The 22,660-nt window shown below is 40.4% G+C and overlaps 1 protein-coding gene across 1 annotated transcript; it reads left to right on the top strand.

Moving 5' to 3' along the window:
* Positions 1-1,052: 1,052 nt before the first annotated feature.
* On the top strand, positions 1,053-20,964 carry LOC131884636 (uncharacterized). Its single transcript, XM_059232473.1, has 5 exons — positions 1,053-1,464; positions 5,723-5,873; positions 12,901-13,034; positions 17,830-18,195; positions 20,315-20,964. The coding sequence occupies exons 1-5, from the start codon at positions 1,339-1,341 to the stop codon at positions 20,798-20,800; spliced, it is 1,263 nt and encodes a 420-aa protein (XP_059088456.1). The 5' UTR covers positions 1,053-1,338; the 3' UTR covers positions 20,801-20,964.
* Positions 20,965-22,660: the final 1,696 nt, after the last annotated feature.

The following is a 22,660-nucleotide window of genomic DNA, read 5'->3' as shown; positions in this document are numbered from 1 at the left end:
ATAAGGCCAAGTTTATCAACTAGATCCTTGAAACAAAATATCATTTAATATCAGCCTAGATACAAACAAAATAAGCATTATCATTTTTTTTAACATCGCATGACATTTTTCGGCTGTCACAGGAAATAGCCAGATTAAAAAAAGTGTGGGACACAATTTATGGCAAAATTCGTAAAAAGGCCAAGTTCATCATCTAAATGCTCCAGGTACAAACAAAATTCGTTTAGTACTAATCAGAATGCAAGCAAAATATTTTGTGAGAAATTTTGCGAATATTGTATCTGACATCGCAAGACCAAAATGTCGAAGATAAGCCAACAATCAATTCGAAATATTGAATGTATTTCATCCTCCTCTAATTCAAGGCAAGGAAGCATGATCCGCGATCTCGTCCACTGTGATCGCATAGGCGTCCTCATTTTGGAATGAACGCATTGCACTTTGTTCCAACTTGGAAACCAATCTGCTATTTCCCCCTGAAGAAGATCTCAAAATGCCGGATTTGAGATGCATCTTTGAATTGTACTTTGAACAATGGTCCATGAAACGAGCTTCCGCCAAAGTGGCATCTCTGGTGTCACTGACTGAAGGATTTTCAATGAGAATTCAAAGGTGCATGCGGTACAACCCAACTCTACGTATGATAAAAAAAAATCTCCAACGCAGATCTGTCATATACTAAGCAAGCCTTTTCATTTATCAGCTCGTCTCTTGGCTTGATGTTAAAGTGGAAACCCCATTTTTCAAGGGTCGTCCCATGAGATGTTCCACTCTTCGCATGTTCCTCACGGAGTCGGTAAGCAAAATAAAAGAGAGAGACGGAGAAAGAGACATGTACGAAATGCACGCCGTTGATCATGAGGCGTCAACTGGAGGGCTCGAATTTCAGGAGTGAGACCGTGCGTAGTAGTACATGTCGTAGCGTTCCACTTGCTTGGGGGAACTAGGATCCCCCGTGTTCCATTCGCGTAGAAAGAAGGCATCCTCATTTCCTGGCCGCACACTCGCTCTCGCCGCTTGTTTTTCTCTCTGGCCTCTGACGGCCTCGAAGGCTCTTAAAGTGATGTTGCTCATCGTTTCTGGCGTCAGAACCCAGTCTAACGTCCTCGAGACATCAACTTAGCTCAGGTTGAGATCGCCATTGAGTAATTTGATCAAGTTGCAAATAAAACAACGAAAATATTGACCCACGCCGCGAGACGATCTCTGACATGATCGGTCGACCTTCTCGTTGCCACGAAAAGGACCAGTGAAAGAGATTGATCGGAACACACGGAACACACGGAACACACCCAAGGATTCGGGCCAATCTCGTCCTTCGCTCCTCTCCCCATCAGGATGGGCAATCACGTCCAGAAAGAATCTCCCAATCGGTCCGCCCAACATGACCAATTGTCGGAGAAGGGGCGGCCCAAGAAACTTCCCCAAGACATTCTGACAGACGAGGAGATTGATAACATTCAGGTAAGCGACCATTTACTCGAACACTTGCCATAACAAAAGATTGGTTCCACTCTCATTTTGTGTTGTGTGACCTGAGAGGAGTTGTGTAAATGCAGTGGGGAATGAGGTTTTCAAGTCCGTATGATAGCTCGCCTTACCATGTTTCGCTAAGAAAGTTTGAAAGGTACTGTTGAAGATAAGATGCCTGGGATTATCCCCAAGGGAGAACAACATCAAGGAACTGAAATGAACTAACCACGTCAACAACAACAACACAAACAAGAACAGAAACAACGCAAAAAATGGAGAGATGATTTTTCGTTCATTAAGTGCGGGGGTCGATGTTCATTGTCAACTTTCTTCATGGAAAGAAAACGTTGAGACGTTTCGTGAGAAAAAGTTTTTGGTGTTGCTCTTTTCACGGCAAAGACTTCCTCAAAATGAAACGCCGTGTACATAATTGAAACTATGCCGGTAATTTCTGAATAAATGTGAGCTTGTTCATTGAAAAGAGGTCAGATCAGGTGGCTTCAAAACCTTTGGTGGTAGCAATCTCTATTTTGATAAAAAATTAAACGTTACCAAAAACAAGGTTAGTCGATTCGCAATACAAATTAAGACTACGTAACAATCCACATTCTTAATTGAGCAATAACGGTTAATGATAAACAGCCCACCTATGATCTTGAACGATTTTCTGGAACTTGACATGTAGCAAGCTTCCAACCTCTTCTTTCATGCTCTTGTTTCGCCACTATTTTCAATATTGAGGCTTTCTAAAAAAGGGTAAGAATTTTGAGTAAATCAGTGATCAGTTGATTGTCCGAGAACTGCCAACATTGTCCTAGGTTCTCATTCGCGAAAAAATCAAGAATTATCATAACTGATAGTAGATTTTATTTTCATTTTTCGAATAAGTACAAAACGAATAATGCTGGCGAAGTCACTATTTCTTGCTGTTAATTCATTTTTACACATTTTCATCAAAGTAACATATCAGCACTTTCATTGTCCGAAATAAGAAAAGTAGTCATTTTGCACGGCAATCTGATTTCATTCCTAACCCAGCTTTTCCAGATGCACATCTTCGGAATTGCAATTCAGAATCTTGGTTCATGACTTCAAGGGCCACTTATTCATTTATTTATTTATTTATTTCCTTTGTATTTGGGTGCTAGGGTCGGCGGGATGAGCCTCGCACGGCCGGCGAAGCCAGTTATCACATCGTCCTTATACTTTTTCCGATAGGCAGGGTCGTGTCCGGATCAGTTTGGTTCTCCGTCTGTGGACAGGGTAGCGTCTAAAAGTTTCCTTGAGAAAGGTCGGGGAGGAGATTCGAACCGGGGACCTCTCTCGTATAAGGAAACTGCGCTAACCACTACACCACGTCTCCTCCCCTTATCGAATTCGAATTATTCCTTTTTTCCTACGTCCTATCAATGGAAAACTGATCAAACTCCTTCTTTTCAAGCTTGAGGGAAGAAGTTGTTCGAATAAATTCCCTGATTTGAGGTTCAGAATCAACCTCAGGGTTCTCTTCATAATGCTTTTTATCGGCGCCCACCATTTTTCGAGAGCTAGGATATTCAAGAGATAAAGGGAGAAAGCAAAAAAAAAACAAGATGCCACTTTTGTTTAATGAAGAGTCCGGGAGATTAATGACTTCCTTTATCTCATCACCAAAATGTACTCTATCTGTAACTTTAGTTTTCCTCCTAACATACAGCTCTCCCAAAAATCCGACCTCCTCAACTCCAAATGTCTCACATATGATACCAAATGCGGGGAAAACCTGACCAATCATATTGGATGTCTTGATCCTCTCCTCTCGAGAGTGTTTGACAAGGTTTACGGAAGTTTTCTGATGACGTCCAATAAACGGACATTTTTCTTTCAATCCATGAAATGTCAATAGGGCTACTTATCATTTCGGAGCAAACCACTCATAAGAAGCCAAACATACCTTTCAAACCTTTCATTGATGTTCAAACAAGTACCTCTTGGATTGGGAAGTTGTTTATTGCCTATGTCAAGAGCCCTTCAACACAATTACCTCATATAAGATATCCCTTATGGCCATAATCGACTGGAAATGAATCTCTCATGACAAATTTCTACCCAAGGTTATCGAGCAATCCTCAAAAAAAAGAAAAGCATAAAAACATATCGAATGGACATCCTAGGATGATCCTGTCTTTTTTTTTCGTCCTGGTAACTGGATCGGAAAGCTCAACTAGTAATTTGCTGTCATACTAGGTGTACGGGAGAGCTTGACGATCATTGAACCCGAGAAAAGTAAAGCCCATCTAAAGTGGACCAGATGATTAGATGTCTTTTTTTATCAAATTATGTGACACAACGGCTTGAGACATCATCACATTTAACCGACGAGTTCAATATTGAGCGCTAATCGAATGGACAATAAATACACCAAGGTCGTGATAAATGGTCAATTTTTAGGGTCTCATATTTCTTACTGTCGGGCTGTCGACAAACGAGCCTTTTGGGAACCCATGAGCAATCCGGCAAATTAATCGATGGCACTCGCTATTCATGAGCTAAACATACTTTTTTACTCTATTTCTGTTCCCTATGTGATCGATAGCTCTCTCTTTTTTCCCTTCATCCTTCTGTTTGCCCCTCTTTTACACAAACAAATGGAGTTACTTTTGTGATTGAGTGATTTCCTGATCAGGATTCACTTCAATTTACATAATTCATGCCCTCCCTTCCAAGTTCTCAAAGAGCCGTAGTTGTAAAATCCTTTAATGCACCCTCTACAAAAAAATACTATCACGACAAATATTCACTCAACGAAATTCACACCTACTGATTGAGATGCTTGATGAAATAATTTAGATCCCACAGAGGGCAAACAATAAAATGATTATTTTTGAGTATGTTAACGTGCCCACTTACATTCAGGGCCTGGAAATTGCCATTGTCTTTGAAATTAATTTTTGATGTGCACCTCATCCCATTCTGGTTGAGACTTGTTTGGCGACATCCCCTCTGATGCCATTGCTGTGACCAATTTTATGATTGGATCTGGAAAGTTCCAAGAAGGTCTCCTTGTCGTCTACTCCGTTTGATGTACGTTTTGTACATCTTCTCCAATCGCGAGAACCTCGTACCCGTACGCACAAAACAAGTCACCAAAGCTTTAGGATGAGGATGGGTTGGTTAGTGATTTCCTCGCAATAATCTGGGTCAGCGCTTCAATACAATGCCAACAAACAGAATGAAGGTAGAAGAAGCACAAAGAGGGATCTTTTTTCTTACAAACATGGCCACCAAGAAATGAAGTTGGCGAGTAGTAAATCACGTGCATGTGGCATAACTGGTTATCAACTGGTTGGCAGGGATGCCATTTCCCAGGAAATTAATCTTGGCCGCAATAAATTAGGGGTTCCACTTTGTCTTTCATTGCAAAGAGTCAATTTGGCCGAAACCAATAGCGGTCTGGCTTGGAATTCTCTTTAAACCAGATATGTTTTGAAAAATGGTTCTTTTTCTATGCCAGGACTACCACTAAATCAGAAATGCTAGCCAGCCCAGAATGCCCTAAAGGCCTTGTCTCTTGTCAAAGCCAAAACACAAAAGTCATTTTATGCGACCGTAGGGACAGTGTCAACTTCATGTCAACTTGGATGAAAACAGGGTGACCATGGGTTATGGAATGGATTATGGTAACGAGTTCATGAATGTCGATTAGCCGCAACAAGCATCTTTGTGATTACTCATTAGATACATAACGACTAACTTGTGACACATCATTTCACCAATACATTTGTTCTCATTAGTTCTGTTCTCACGGAGAAAAGTTAATTGAATAATGCAAGAAGTGTGTCCTGTCGGCTTCGTTATGATGAACATCATCCTTCAATGAAGGAGCTTAATGAAGCTTAGAAGCATATCTTTGTGACATCATGACGTATGACAATTACCCTTCTGATTCTTATATGATATGCAGAAATACAGGGCCTTTTTTAGAAGTCTTAAGCACTTGACCTTTATTCAGTATAAAAATGCACTCTCCATAGATATTCATTCTGGATAACGTTCAAGCCCTAACTCCGAGGATAGGGACGAGTCTTAAAAAATAAAACCGAGACTCTCTTGCTAAACAAACAGTCACCCACAAGTTTCGAAATCTTTCTATGTTGAGAATTTAAGTGAAGCTACTTTGAACGGAAGAGGAAATGGCCATGTGTCAGAAACTTTAGTCAGTCAATCCATTCGAGATTCGTCCTTCTTTCACTCTCCTCGTTCATTTCAGCAAACTTGGCCACACCTCAAGAAACACATCATTCCAATCCTCACACAGGCCTTTTTGGAGCTGTTCACGGAAAATCCAGATGTGAAAGATAAATTTCTTGGATTCCGGAACTACAGCATCTCTGATCTACAAAGACACGAGAAGGAAGGAGGTAAGCCCACGAACATCACGAAAGAATGAAATGGTTCCAACAATTGTAAATGGTTAGTGAACGAGGGAGAGGACACGTGGTGGAACAGGAATCGGGGGAAGCGGGCCGAAAGCAAATAAAAGAACTCTCCAGTTTCAAAGTCCGTTACAATCAGAGTTACTTTTTGGCTCAGATTCAAAGGGGACAAAGGACGAATGTAATCAAATAACTCGTTTCGGGGGGAAGAACTTTCAATCCATGGATAACGAAACTTAGTTCGAGGGTTAAAACTAAAGGCTAGGTACTTGAGTCTCTGGGTTTGGTTCAAATTTCGTCAATTAGTCAATAGATTGTGAACCAATATTGCGAGCACGCAATTGATGATGTTTCATGGTTGTGGGCTACAAATGACAGAGAATACATATCGATTGTGGGCCATTTAGATGAAATGAGACAGCATATTTTTCTGGAACCTACATGTCTAAAAATTTTGTTTTGTAATCAAAACAGAAAAAACAAAGAAAGTCACACAATGTAAAAGGGCCATCCTTGCGTTTACAAAATAAGACAAAACATGGCCAAGCACCAAAAAATACTTGACCTACATTAAGCTTGGTTTCAGTACATTGGTATTGCAAATTTCGTCTTCAAAATCCGGCTTGAGAATAATTTGCACATAAAGCAATCCTGCAATAGCATATGTAAAAAGCAATGCCTTTCGCTGGTTCAAAACTTCCATGATGATCAATAATTCAAGTTATAAACTTTTAGACTCGCAAATTCTCACGATCGGACGTATCTGTTTCCAATTATCTCCTACCTCGTTCATCAGAAATTCCAACCTCATTGGGCGAGCGACTTTCAAAGATTTGCTTTCAAATTCATGGCACGATCAGGTTGATTTCCTAACCTCGGCCATGTGAGCCCTTGGTTCCAGTTGGGATTGGAGTGGAACATTGACTGTTGAAAGAAACAGCAAAAACCAATTTATTCCTTGGGCCAATTCCCTCGGGCCAATGTGAGCATCACATCTGGCTGGATTTGTGGCCCGACTATAGCTACTGAATAATCCATATTGGCGTGCGGATTCATCTGGTGGGAAATTGGACGGGCTCCATTCTTTTCCAATCTTCATTTGCCGTCCAAAGAGTCTTAGAAGATGTTTCTTAATTTATCTGTTTTTTTTTTTATGACGGATCAAAACGTCTTATAGAGAGATTACCTAGCTGTTTTGGTGATGATAGAAACCACGAGTTCCTATGGGACCTCTTATGAACCATAAGAGGGGAATTGGCATTAGATACCCCCCCCCCTTGTACTTAGTGGACATGGAGATGATTCCTCTTGGGACAAAAGAGCTAGAGTTGCCATGAATGATTAGTTTCCCTCCTTTGGAAACAAATTCATTTGATCGAGGGGCCAAGCAACCTTGTAACCTTGAGGGTTTTACCAAAATAATGTGACCACGAGACATGTACCCTTGAGCCTTGGCCATTCTTTCTCCATCTTACAATACATGTTAGGGTAAACAAACCTTGTAGTTATAAGGGCTATTTTTCCCTTTTATATAGTCATGGTAGCAGAGTAGTATTCCCTTTGGGTGCTTCAAATTTATATCATTACCTATGTTGAAAGCAAGTTAAATGGGAGTTATTTTTCAACATATTCATGGCCTTATCGTCTTTCACTTGATCAGTTTCTTAACCCTTGTTTCTTCAAAACAACTTCATGGCATGATTTCTTACCCAGCACAAAACAAAAAGTATGCTTCAGATTGGTTTTAAGGGAATAGTGCATTCTACCAATTTCCTTGACTAAATCTTGTGGTGGATGGAATCAAAATGCTCAGAGAGAACATTTTGTTGGTTCGAGAGGTTAATGATCATTTCTCAAACTTGAAGGTATTTTTTGAGATTGATTGTTGCTGCAAAAAAAAACCGTGGAAACAAAAGGCGAGGTAGGCGCAATAGCGTGTTCATTTTTCAAGGGTCACTCACAACAATGAGATCAAAAAGGTTGCGCTAAAACCCCACCCAGGCATGAAAGAGCCAAGATGTCTGGGGAAGCCTTTTTGGTATCACATCGAGCCCGATTTTCGTTATTGATGGGCAAATTCCTGCAAAACTATCTATGGAATGTAAACATGGGTCGTTAGGAAGTTTTTCCCTATTTTCCAAAATACTTGTTTTCGAAGCAAGCCACCATCTTGATAACTTGTAGCAAGATAAGAGGCGATTTCCGAACATATTTAACCACGCTAAGAACTCGGAATTTTGCACTGATTCTACCCCCCAAACTCTTACGATATATCTGATTGATGATGGTCGGATCATTTGGGCTGCTTACTTCAGTACAAGAATCGACTAGCGAGGACTGGATTGGCTCTCTGAAACATTATACCTTGCTCTTCAACGTAAATCAGAAGCCAAAAATAAGAACGACGCTGTTCGCTCAAAATACTGCGCCCCATTGCGATAATTCATCATTACCAAGAACATCCAGACACTCCCAAATGGTGTGCATAAGCATTACCAAAAGTGGGCGTTGAAGCTGTATCTACAGTACGTGTTCCTTGACGAAAAATACATGTGTCGTGAAAGACTGTTGTAATTGTAAGATCGTTATTTTCATGTTGTAGTAATGTTGAACGAACTAAGTCCTTAATGTACCTATTTGCTCTCGCTTCAAATAACTCCAGCTGGTCTTCTGTCACTTATTATCAATTAGATTTGTGCTAGAGAACTTAAAGCAGATATCTTATTAGCTTTATTCAATCTGTGCAATGATGTTCAAATTGAAATCTCTTAACCCTAAAAAAACATTGAAAACAGATGTAGCGAATGCTTCCGCCCCTTTCCACAACTAGCTCGTTCAACTTAAACTAGTAATGCCCATTTTTGGATGCAACCAACTTGCTTTTTGAGATCTAGCCATGCTGTTGGCAGACAGGAGGCCCAAGTAGGAATGGTGCTACATACACACATGCACTTACCACGTTTCGCTTTAAGAAGACAAGACCATCCAACTGGTTTTATGTGCATAATGAATGCCCAAGAGATGAATGGTTGTTTTGACACCAATGGGCTCCATGGATACAATGAAGGGCCAATTTGGCCGCTCATGAAAAGGAAACAAAGAGTTGTGTTCCCATTTGAAAGGAATTTACAGCTTTGTCCCAAGGCCCAATACAAAGGCCAAATGGTGTTTGCATGAATTCATGCTAAAATGACAAATGAGCTACATTCAAGTGTCAAAGATGTAACTGAATGAATTCTTGCCACACCCCAAAAGAAGGAAGTTGCAACCAACTCTCTCTCTCCTCAAACTAGAACCCCCAAAACATTGCCACTGAAGTTTGGAAACTTGCTCCCAGAACATCTCCTCGTCTGGCTTTGAAAGGTATTGTAGAAATAGCGAGATAAGGCCAGTCCACTCAACAAGGGGAGTGAAGGTTGAGTTGATCCAAATTGTGGATCTCTTTCTGACCTTGCCGGCTGACTGCACTTGAATTGGTCGCAATCGCCAAAGTGTACCACGTACGCACTTGAAAGGACCCTTGGCTGAAGGTCGTAACGGATTGGTCTAACTTTTTGGGTTCAACATTCTGAAACAATGATGGAAGTAGTATGTAGACCTAAAACTATCAGACCAGATCCCAAGATCTGTTGCGTATCAGAGAGGATCCGAATCGTGGAGAAAAATATCGGAAAACTTGTGCACATTGACTCGATCAACTTTCAACTTTGTCCGACGAAAGTAAATGCCAAGCCATTTTTCTTGTTAGTTCCGCATTCAATTTTGGAACAAAAATCGGATAATTTTGACATCACTTGCGAAATAGTGCTATTTGCTATGTCAACGTGGTTACATCTTGAACTTTAATGTTGGCCAAAATAAAGCATGCATAATTCAAAACATGCTATTCTTAACTTTATTATCATTTGTTCTTTAATTTCTAAAAATATATATTTTAGAAAAAACCTTATTCACGAGCACCCTATCGCCATGAAGTTATTTAGTAAGAATATAACCTATGGAGTATAGTTTAGTGTTCAAAAATGTTTCGCTAATCTACTTCAAAAGCCAACTTATTCCACAAAAGCAATGATTGATTGAAATAAATCTTCCGAAAACCGTCTTGCCGACACTAATCCAAAACAATGATTAAGTGTGAAAAAACACATCCAGAATTGACGTGGGATTCATCCACATCGAAGGTCAATAATTAAATCAAAACACAATAACAAAAGGTTAGGATGTCATTTTTTGGAGCCTAAACAAAATCGACATTTACAAACAAGTTCGTTTTTCCCCGATTCAACCATCGTGTGGAGCAAGATAATGATTCGACGTCGAGTTCCTGCCATGGAAATTGCTGACCAAGGGACTTTGGTACTCGTATATTGCAAGTTGAGTCATCCCATGGAAAAAAGATACATTCAGAATAGTACGTTGGAGGAAAACGTCAATGAGAGAAGCTCTAGAACTATCCCCTTTCACAACTTCCACTAGCGAAAATATATCGGACTCGAACTTTTACGTAGTAAAAGAGTACTGGCGGAAAATGCGTTGTAGGATATGGCACATCCTCAAATGAGATCAACAAAGGTGAACGAACTGGTGCTTATTGGTTCTAAGCCTCTTCTTGGCTCCTAATATACACCCCATACTTGGGCTTGTTCTCATACCAAGGCGTAGAATTATGCAACGATGTTCCACATACCGAGGCTTTTTTGATGAGCTCTGCATTCGTCGTCTCTCTTCGAGAAAGCGACCTTAAGATCCGAGGCTGAGCTATTGCGTTTCTGTGGACGTTTATCATTGATCGGCACTCACTTAAAGGTCTTACTAGAAGACAAAGCAACCGATGCAAAGCCAAGTTTTGATCTTGAAGGCCGTAACATGATTATTGCATGCACGCGCGTTAATAGAACGATAGGGGGGCGGGAAAGGCCTATAGTAGTACATTAGTTGTTCTATACTTTGAGGTCACTTTCCTCTCTGGAATTGGACCCTTCCTATTGGAATGTCAGAAATAACGACGGATTCATTAACAACCTGAAGCCTCATGCAATTGGTACCTTCAACCTATCCCTTTTCTCATTGAGATGACTTTCCGTGAAAGATGCATGTTTCCAGATCTGGATTCAGTTGAATACACATAATGGAATGGAATTGATCCAGGAGTTTCATTTTCACTGCACCGCTCATGATGCACCAGAATGCTTAAGCTTCGATTGCAAATGAATCAGATATTGTCGATAAGGGCTCTCAAAAGCTACCCAAAGTCTCTTTGAAGTTGGCAATAACCAAGGTTTTGGAATTTGATGATAGCTGAAACTTTATGTTTCCTGCAGAGAAGAGGAGCGTGCCAACTATCGCCCACACCAGTATTGGTCAAGCTGAGTCGCAAATGTTGCCAGCATTCTCCTTGATTAGACCACTTCAATATGGAGCTACTATGCCTCTCCGAGAAGTGGGACAGACGAGTGTGCCAATGCCAAAACACAATTTGGGAGGAGCCCCATTGCTATTCCATGTGTGATCCAAGTTCATTGATCCAAGCGCTTCAAGAGATTAGGACCCAAGCAGATTGAAGGCTTCGAAGGCCAAAGGGATAATACTGATAGGCTCATCAGACAATGATAAACGAGTTAGTACTAACCTAGGTTGGGTGATTAGGGGGCAAAGATAACAATAACTAGAGAGCGGATTTGAAAGCGATGTTATGTGTCATGAAATGTCATTTTTAAGTGAACAAAATGACAAAAAAGAGTGACAAAAATGGCAAAAAGTTGATAATAAAAAGTAAGGCATTATTATAACAGAAAATCGTTATGTTGCTGCTATTTGAATTGAATTGCTGGGAGTGCTGCTTACTCTTCCAGTTTGAGTTGAACTGGGTACACATTCATTTCCCAATCCTTTGCAAAATGAAAAATATTGGATAATTGGAAAAAGTCATCTGTGATGCTTCCAACCTGTTTCACTTTTAGTTCAAATGAAACATAACTGCCCAGATCACTGAAATGTCAAATGCTCATTTTTTTACATTTTGAAATAACAATCACCTTGCTAAATTGTTGTCTTTTCTCATCTTCCATGCTGATGTAATGGCAAAGATTTCCAACAGAAAAGAAACACACTCATATAGGCGCTATTCCATTCTCCAACTTATTCTCCCGATGTTAAACTTCATTTTGAAAGAACTTTTGATAAAGTTTATGGAATGTGAAGCAAATGTTGTTTGCAATTTGACATTTTACTGATACTCCAATTTTGAAAAGTAATGAGCTCAATCAAATTTCCTTAAACTCATATAAAAGTGTTATGTAGAAGAATGAGTTTTTCAGGTCAAAAATGAGGAAAAACTGACGTTTGAACATCATGTCGCGAAAAAGTTTTCTCACCTAAAGCATCAAACTATGTGCAAAACTTTTAAATCGGCCCTCTAACAATAACTATTCCCACATAATGTACTTCGAGTAGCCATACTAGCAAATTAATATAATGCTAGGGAATGAGATTACCATGTGAATGTAGAAACATAATCTGGACACTCTGATGATGTTATAATCAAGGCAACCCATCTAGCATACAACGTGATTTGCCTTGATCTTCGTGCTAAGACCCACTTGCTCCGCTTTGAATATGTATGTATGTATATTCATTCCTATTGGTTACTTGGGAAAGTTGCAATAGCAAGCCGACAAGCCTTATGTAAGCTAATCCATATTTTGATTGACACATCACGAGCTCCTCTTGAAACAAACGATTGCCATATAAATGTCAAACATCCATTTGGATCTCCAAATAGACGCATTCAAAAGCAGATCACGAGAAGATAGAATAGGAATAAGAGGATCAAGTTCTCAAGTTCTTCTCGTGGCACCATTTCCCCCGACCCTCCCCCCCTGCTGTACGGCCAAGGCGNGACTCGTTATCTATCCTCATCATCTAAAAGTCTCCGAATCAACCCAATGGAGAAGCATGCTGTGTTATCAATTGACTCTTCCTGATGTTTTTCTTTGCGTCCTTCTGGTTGCAGAGAACGCCCTTCAACGTCATGTTCCACGTGTGGCTCGAGCTGTGGTCAAAGTGGTGTCCCATGTTGCAAACCTCGATGATGTCCTCGACTACTTGGAGTGCGTGGGGAAGATCCATCAACGAAATGGCATCATGGTAAGTGGAACTTCGCCTCTTTCAGTGTCTTGACTTCCCTGGATGTCCCTTGCATGTCCTCGATTCCAAAACCACTTACGAGTAATATCCTGGGGGGGTGAATTGATCACATGGCATCAAGGGTTGAGAGGGATAAGGGGGCCAATTGCCAGGAGAGGTCTCGGATGGAACAATTACAATTACGGCCTCATGTTCGTATTCTAATCGGTTTCACGTACACAAAAGAGCTTTGAAAATCCACGCTTTATCGTAATCTAATTGAAAACCCAATTCCAGAGACAGATTTTCACGTTCATATTATTGCTTTCGACAAGAACAAACACTTGAGGGAATAAATGATCAACGAAGACTTGCCTCGAAGTGGGGACACGGTATTTTATATAGTTAATATAATTTGATTTAAGTCTAAGGGAACAAATGATTATGGAAAGGGTAGATTCTAGTGGTGGGGCGATTCCGGTCTCGAGTCCGAGTGCACTCAAGTCATTTTCTCGATATTGGAGGAATTGGCCGGACTCGAGTCTTTTAGAAAGGCCTCGAGTGCGGAAAACTCGTCAAAAGAGATATTGATTTTTTCTTTTAATGTCGCAAGACGAGTCTTTTTGCTTGACCTGACTAGTGAAAAACTCGAGTCTTTTGCCGGACTCGAGTCGACGAGTCCGGTCAAAAGTGAAAAAAATAGAGGACTTGTACGAGTCCGACCTTTGCCGGCCTCGCCCCAACACTTGTAGATTCCCTGAGTGGAACACAGCTTACTTTATAGTGCTAGCGCTTTTAAAGATAACCACTCCTTAAAACAATCTTCTAAGACGTAGTTCCAGGGTAGAATGTGGTGCGATAAGTTGCGAATAAAGATTCTGCAATTACCAGGTCTGGAACACACCGTACTAAAAAGCAAATGACACGAATGACGACCTTACTCTAAAGATCGGCTTCGAAAGAGTTCATCTAAACCTCACATATTTTTCAAATGTACATTAAAATGAAGAAACCTCAATCTCTTGCTTTTGCAAAATTCGCCTAAAAAATTGCGCGTTAAACTCTTTCTTGTTCCCAACGTTGTCTATGCAAACTGAAGGGCTCAAAGTCATTTGACTTCACTTTTTTGCTCTTTTCCTTGATACGTTTGTTCATCGTTTGCCTTGATTGTACTATTGAATTGTACTCGATGTACTCGTAAGGTCTCATTAGTTCAAGCTATCTGCGATAAGAAAGTGCTGACGTTGATTCTCAATGAGAGATAACCCTTCCTGATAAAAGAAAAACCAACATTGTTCTTTTTTTACGTAGACCACCAACATTGTTCTTTTTTTACGTAGACCTCGTCCTTGAAAATACATCATCTTTTGTACGACATCACTTGTTGCTAAACGTGGATATAATCTGAGTCGGCTCGGAAACCAATATTGTTTTTGTTCATCATAATATCGATTTGAATTACCAACCTTTGTTTCTCGATTGGTCCAGAATATCCATCCGTACATTCCTTTTAGTGTACAGTATCTGCCAACCCAAGTTATAAACCAGGACCCCATTTCCGACTTGTCCCATGGCCTCTAATTGTCCCATCAATATGAATGGAGTTTTGAAATGACATCATTTTCGCCGTCTTGGACATGTCTTCCACGTCTTTGCCATATCGTTCCAATGTCAGTCTCGTAACATGCCATTATTGATTATTTCTCCCATTTCTTCACTGATTCGTCTGCGTCTGATAACACATAAAATGGCGTCAGGTAAATAACGAATGTCGATCCCAGACTACAATTTGGTTGACATTCAATAAATAAGCACGTCATCGAGTAGTACACTATTACTAATCATTCTTCAAGTGAAAGTACAAAAACATTTCTAGAAACAACCTCTCCAGAGAAAAACCGAAAAAGGTCTAGAACTAGATCTGAGATGTCTCAAGAATAACCATGAGCGAGGTTTGACTCTGGGTCGATTATTATTGCTTTTCTTTCATAAAACATGCTTGAAATATTATTATTGCTTTTCTTTCATAAAACAAGCTTGAAATGAACCCAAAAGTGAGTACAGTAAAACAATAATCAGGAAATGCAAATGGAAATAAACTCGATAAGGAATGGACCCGATTGCGATCATTTGGTAAGGTGTGAATGGGAAATGCCCAATTGAGGCGTTCTGTCCTTCGTCTTTGATCCCTGGTTTTGTCTCTTACACGTTGTGGTCCACTTTGTAGATCAAAGGTACAGACAGCAAGGGAATACCAACTGGATTAAGGAAAAGGAGGAGAGAAGGACCGTCCCTTGCTTGTTTCCCTTTGGGCGGTGGGCCGCTAATTGAGGCCTCCAAATCCAGAAATATTGGGAATGGAAGTGGGCCAATCGAAACGTATGTTAAGGGCACTTGAGGTTGATTTGATGTCTGCCTTTGTGAGTAGTAATCTCCTTGACTTATACTTACAGGATCTACACGTTAACCTCAGCAACATTGAGAACATCTTGTAACTATTTGCGCCCTTAAGAGCTTTTCAAGGTGGCATTTTTGTTTCACTAGTAAATGTATGTTTAGCCTCAAAAAGGATTCTTTTGCACTTCCGATATAGAAAAAGGGTATTATTTATTTGTGCGCTCATAAATTGAACCAGAAGCGTGTCTCAATTGAGCCAAAATCAATTTCATATTACTTGAGGCGGTTGCAATGGTTCTAATGCCCTGGTTAGTTTGATCAATCCAAGCAAAATACTGCCAAACTTAAGAGGGTACCTTCCATTTGATCTACCTTTATTGTTTATTGAAACTGACACTCAAAAACACAATGTGCAAAAAAGGGGCAGAGGCGTGGAAAAATACGCAAAATGGGGGGAAAAGAAAACAGAACAGGAAAAAACCATGCCACTGCCAAGTGACATTGTCACAAAAAGAGGGTATTAGCAAAGGACAATACAGATTGGACTAGAGGGTAACAATGGAGATATATAATAGTATGTCGAGTCTGTTTTCTGTTCCTTTCCACTAAAGACTTAACCTTACTTGGCGGCAACATCTTCCATAAAAAGCAAATCAACTGATACGGTAAAGATCAATGAAAGGTGTCAAAATCCTCATGACCATGACCATCTTGTTCCGATTGGTTTTTAAGTAGCTCTTCGCCATAAGCTCACGGACAAAAAGTGAGGGTTGGAGAGGAATTGTCAAGATCTCCATGAATGAAACTAAAATTCCCGATCAACCTTATATATAAGGTTTAGCCAGATCAGTCAACTCTAATTCGTTGGTCGATCAAATAATGTATTTATAAATAAAAGTTAAGTAAAATGAATAGATTTCTCGTGCTGAACTGCTGAGATTCCAATCTCAGTAGCGGTAAGGAAGTCCGCAACAAAAGAAATGCCACCTTTTCTTAGGGACTTGCTTAGAGTTAATATTGCTATCGCAAATAACAAAAGACACAAGGTTGAATTTTGTTTGATATTCAGTTTTATGGTCCTAAATCTGTTTTGCAACCTTCTATCCTATTTTTGATTATTTTTGGGATTGTCAATTTGAGCAACTCTTGAAAAAATAATTGCGAATGTGCAATGGGGTACGTTTCAATTAATAGACCAAGTTGAAGTGGGCAAGCTTTGCCAAAGAACCTTGTTTTCGAGAAACACTAAGCAATCTCAGGAACAGGTTGGACTTTGACAAACAGGTAGATTTTATTGCCTTTTTGAAAGATGACGTGATTGATTTTCGTTTCTACTTGGTGTAAAAGCAAATCAAATATTTCGCTTTACTTGAATACGCACTTCCAGACATTTCGTAGGTCAGGGTTGGGCTTGCTTGTTCGGTATTCATGAGGGAAAGAAACAGTTCTCCCCCTTAGACTATTGAAAGCTACTTTTTTTGGCCAATGGTCAATGTCAAGAGGAAGTGCATTGGGGAAATTTGCAACCAACTTCCTTCCTAGATTTGTTCCCAAGAGAACCCGATGGCAATTGACTTACTATTGAGGGGATATTGAACGTTCATTTCCGGGGGTATTGTTCGCATGGCAAATGGCTTTCTCTAGTAAAATACAACCATTTGGCTTTCTTGCCCTTCCATCGTATTTTTTGAACGAACTTTGTTAGATTGATGAAACGATGGTCTTTTTTATGTAAAAAAGGTTCTGTCAAATGAACTTTTGTGTACATTGGTCAAACAACATGGATGAGTCACCAGACTAATTGAAATGACCAAAATTGTGGCCCTGGGGTAGACTAGAAACTTGTTGCAATTGCAAGCTGGCAAACAATGCTGACCACTTTTGTAATGATTGTCATAAAAGATGCAATGATAGTGTTTGTACAACCGAATTTGAAGCACCTTCCGTTATCGTGGCTATTTCAAGCCAAGGGCATAAAAAACACTTTAAAGCGTTCTCATTTTGTTCCTCTTACCCCAACTGGCGCCAAAATATCATTATCATTCAATATTACATAATGCGTAGGCCTTATTGATCCGGTGGCATCTTTTAAGTCAGACATGGACAAGTTTTTAGATAGCATTCCAGATCAACCCTACATTCAAGGACTAGCTCGGTCTGCCAATTCAAATTCGTTGGTGGACCAAATATCATATAAATTTTGAAAGGTAATGAATAGTCGAATTATAACCTTGCATTTTAATAGTACTGTGGATTACATTCCCTGTAGCGGTTAGAAAAGCCCGTGAAAAACCAAACCAAAATATTAATCAAAAAAATGAATTATGCGAAAACAACCTAACTTCCATCCAAGAAACAGACGACCAAAAAGGCAGCAACCCACACCAAATAAACAAACGTTTTGTTTTTCAATTTTCAGAACCACGAAATGATTGCCTTGGGTCCGTTTTTCGTGAGTGCCGCAGTCCAATACCTGCCCTCAAAACTTCGAGGTCGACAAGACATTCAGGACTCATGGATCAGGCTCTTCATGGTCATGACCGAGCTCATGAAGCGAGGGGCGGGTGACGTGGAAATCGAGCTCTCCGACGACGAGAAAACCCACATCAAGCGCACCTTCCAGCTCCTCAAGGCCAACCTGAAGGAATTGGGCACGGCCACTTTCATCAATTTGTTCCAGAATTACTCCACCTCCAAGATGTTCTTCCCGACTATCAAGGACTCGCCGCTCGAAGACCTGACCCTCAATGAAGCCCTCCAAAACCACGGACTGAGACTGATGAAGGTGAGGTAGTGCTGGCAACATTTCATAATATCCTGTCTAGCGGAGTTTGGGGTTCTTTAGATCTCCAGTAGAACATTGGTTCAAATGTGGCACGAAATGAAATTCAAACCCCGTGCCAAAACATGGACGAAGCGCTCGTTTCTCGTCTTGTTATCTCAGATTTGCGATTGTGAAAACTTTACAATTGGGTTTCTTTCAGGGTAAATTCCAACTCTTGAGAGATAGGAGTTAAATTTTGGGCTGAAGAGTTTGAAAGAGTTCAAGTGTCTCCCTCCTACTTAAGTTATGCAATAAAATGAGCTTAGCCGTGTTCGATAACTCTTTAGGAGGAAATGCTTGTTTTGGTTTCAAATCAAGTTTAGAATATTTGATTCAAACTAATATAGAAAATCCTGCAATATGAATGGGATTTTTTTTTCTTTTAGCATTTTTTTGAACTACCAAAAGTTCATTTAAATACAACCATAATGGGAAACAAAAGATTTTCTTAAACTAGAACTAAGATCACAAAAATAAAAACTGTCGTCATTTAGACCAAATCCTAAAATTACAAGACCTTCAGTCTTCTGTCACAGATTCTCCCTTTTGAATTTTGATACCGACCATTTGCTGCCATCTCCTTTTTGTCAAAGAGATCGTTGCCGATTTATTTGACACATCTCTACCACAATCTTTGGATTGCAAAAAAGAAAACAATTGTGACGTGGCCATAAACCTGAAGCAATCTTTTCCTCAACATTGATCTTTTTAAGGCATGGCCTCAATTTGATTTGCTTTGCTTAAGTGATATTCGAGGGTTTAAAAGGCTAAAATAGAAGACGTTTCTTGAGTCATGCCTGGGAGAGATTGCGTCACGCTCTAGGCCATAAATCCACTTAAGAATCAAGCTGCACGCGTTAAAAGGCATGGCAACTTTTTTCTTTTTTTTTTTCAAATGAATATGCAAATGTACAAGAAGACATTGAGGCGTTCTCTTCTGACCTTCAAGTTGGTCGTTTCGGGTTGTTGTGTCTTCAAAATCTTTACATTGGCCGGGAATGTTCCACGTTTGAAAGATAATGGAGTCATTATCTTGAGGCCGCTTCAAAACAAAATTCAAATTTGGTCCACGTCTGTGCACGACTCTTCTTCCCTACCCAACATGGCCATTTATCATTCGAGAGAGGTCATCAAGATATGGACAAAAAGGACCTCGACGACAACAACAACAACAACAACAGCAACACCTGGAACTGTCTCGCCAAGCGAGTGGGTCATGTGTAAAGTTTCTCAAGGTTGGCCCCCTCAGGACATTGCTCACTTGAATGAAGGACGAAGGCCCAAGTGAGCCGAGAGGAAAAAGGACTATGTCATGTGGGGAGCTCATCCTTTTTACAAGAGCCCAAAATGAACCAATGGGGATTTTTTTCCTTTGAAGAACCAAAGTAGTCGTTGTCTGTCTGGAGTCATGCTAAAGTACAAAAGGCTCAAAAATGGTAGTCAAGAAATGGTTTTGATAAAAAGAGAAAGGTTGTCACGGAGGGATTGTGCTTTTGATTTTTTGGTCCAATCGGGTCGAAGTTTGGGCGGTCCTCGCTCCTTCAATGAACGATTTCCGATGGTCTATGTTCCAACGTCTTGGAGAAAACGTGTAGCAATAGTGGGTGAATGTATTTTACATGCACTTTTAATAAAGTTACGATCAGGTTTGAAAAATTCATGCATACAATCAGTAAAAAGTGTAGGCCGGAAAATCATGTCTTAGAACAGATGTGAACGTTTCTTTTAAACGATAGAGGCTGGAAATTGGGCCTCAGAAAAGGCTGACACGACAGATTATGGAATGAATGGCAAAAAAACATACGCTATCCCCACAAAGGGAACTCGATCTTAGTGTCAGTTTCCCGTTAGTTTCCCTCCGATAATTCAAAAGAGAAGCACAAAATTGGAGCATTCTCCAAGAAAGAAACCTCCTTTGTATGAATATTACTCTCGAACCTCATTTGGAAAATGGCATTGGTTGAGCTCCAAACTTCGTCCTCACACCCAAACTACCCAAATGGAAACCCTTTCAAATTTCCAGAGGCCGCCAACTTGAGCTGTCAATGACTGTTCCTTTTTGTTTTGTTTGTGTTTCCAGGTGATTGAAAACGTGATAGCCGATATTGACAACCCCCGGCAAGTGGACATCTACCTGGCCCAATTGGGCCAAATGCACCAGACCATGGGTCTGGAGAAGAAATACCTGGACGTGATGGGACCAATCTTCTGCCAATCCATTCGATCCGTCCTCCAAGAAGAAGGCGAATGGAGCATGGATATTCGCCACGCCTGGCTCCATCTGTTCCGAGTCATGGTTATCAAAATGAAGCGGGGATTCAAAGTCTTCCCTGAAATCAGTCCGATCCATGACAATGAGGAGGACGAGGACGAGGACCATCACGACCATCAGCAACAACATCATGCACACCATCATCACGGAGAGACTCTCCTACCTGGGGAAGCAAAGCTCTTCAATGGCAGTGGGGAACACGCCAAGAAGGAGAAGATCAGTCACAACAACAACGGCCTTTATCGAAAGAGACACAGCCATCATTCCGAAACCAGACGCAAATCCAATGTCTAGCCAGCCAACATATTCGCACCATGAACAACTCGTTTCATGAAATAATTAATACCCTGTGTGGTGAAGCAATTCTGTTCAGAGATTATCGTCCTATTCTCCGTTATTTGCACAATATATTTCCTGACAAAGTGATTCCTTAATTATATGTCTTGGACTCCCTTCCATTCGTGAGAACGAGGGCATTGTCATTGCATTGTGTGTCGTTGTAACACGCCACTCTTACGAGGGCATGGCTGGCTAGCGAGTGGCCTTTCGGTTCGTTCCCGTAATAGGCGTCTCTCTTCCAAGGAGGACCTCGTTTCCGTCCTCTATTTCCGTTCTCGTGTCACACACATCCACACATCTCCCAAATGAAGTGAGGATAACTATTAACAAGTGAGGCCGCTCGCCTTGCTTGGACGCCAATCTTCTTCGTATCGTGTACGTAGCAATTTCGGTGGATTTGAGTAGAACATCATGTACTGAAGGGTCAGGATAGAACATTGAGGGAATAAAATGATCAAAAGAGTGTTCTTCTTAGGGCGGCTTTACACTAGGATGGAAAACCGACATTGAATCCGGTTGGAGGATGGACGTAGGACTAGTGTTGGGGCGATTTTTTGGTGTATGAGTCTTTTTGTTTGACTTGAGCACAATGAAAGACCCACTTCAATCCTCAAACCGGATTCAATTTCGGTTTTCCATCCTAGTGCAAAGCAGCCCTAAGGAGGCCAGCTGCGGTACTGTATTGGTAGAGCATCCGTTGTCTAAACTACAAATCTTAGTTCGATCCCAGGCTAGCCGAGTCCAAGCTCTTATGTAATATTTAAACTGCAGCAAAAGCTACTGCCTTCAAATGGGCTAACCTGCAGTCATTCCCGAGGGTGAGGTAATAGTTAATGTTGCACGTTGGTTGTCACAATGGAGCTGGAATATCCCTAAGAAGGCCGAGCGATAGAACTGCCATCTGACTGCGAACGAACGAACGGACGAACGAACGAAACATTGAGAGAATAGGTAACTGACATTACGGTGTTGTTCTCTACGAAAAAAAGGAAGCGTGGATTATTTTTTCGTTAATTGCAGTTGAAGTGCCCACACTCTGTATTGGCTTTTTTTCATTGCGGAAATCTCAAAACGAAATGTGCCACCATAATGTGGTCACATAAATGCTCCTGAAAGGAAAATCACTATCTAAAATGCTCGCTTTTAACTAAACCACCTGGATTAAGGGTGACTGGAGAGTGTTTACAATCATTTAATAGCTCTGAGATGGTTTTGTCGCAGTCCTTAAATGGTACAAAGCCTAATTTTGGAGCCCGATAAATGTTTAGGATAGCATATTCATACGGAATTCAATGTTAAAGTATGTTAGATGTACAGTTCTTTGAATACCGTTCTTGTTCCGTAACTTACAGTAATTGCTGGCAGAGAAAAGAGTTTGATTTTACTTCCACGAACTAAAACTGGTTTCTAAAAAGCTTTTGAACTTGAAATTGGCTCTTTGCAAAGGATACATGCTCGTTGGAATACAAACTTTTTTGCCTCAGAATTCAAAGAAGGGGGAAATGGACTTTTCATTGCATTACAAACACAGTAATACCAATAAACCAAATAGATTACCTAATACTGAGGTTTCTATAAATATATTCTTGTACCTTTATGCATTTGGGGGCTAGGGTCGGAGGGTTGAACGTCACCGCGGCCAGCTAAGTTTACTGTATCAATATAGATCTATATAGATTTCCGATAGAAGTGTAATATTTTTTTTTTGGTGCGGACTTCCTTACCGCTACTGGGATTGGAATCCCAGCAGTTCAAGACGAGAAGATTATTTATTATACTTGACTTTTATTTATATATATTATTTGATCGACCAAC

This window comes from Tigriopus californicus, chromosome 8 (assembly GCF_007210705.1).
Source record: "Tigriopus californicus strain San Diego chromosome 8, Tcal_SD_v2.1, whole genome shotgun sequence".
NCBI lineage: Eukaryota > Metazoa > Arthropoda > Copepoda > Harpacticoida > Harpacticidae > Tigriopus > Tigriopus californicus.
Note: the sequence above shows the minus strand (reverse complement) of the source record. Positions and strands in the feature narration are given on the sequence as shown.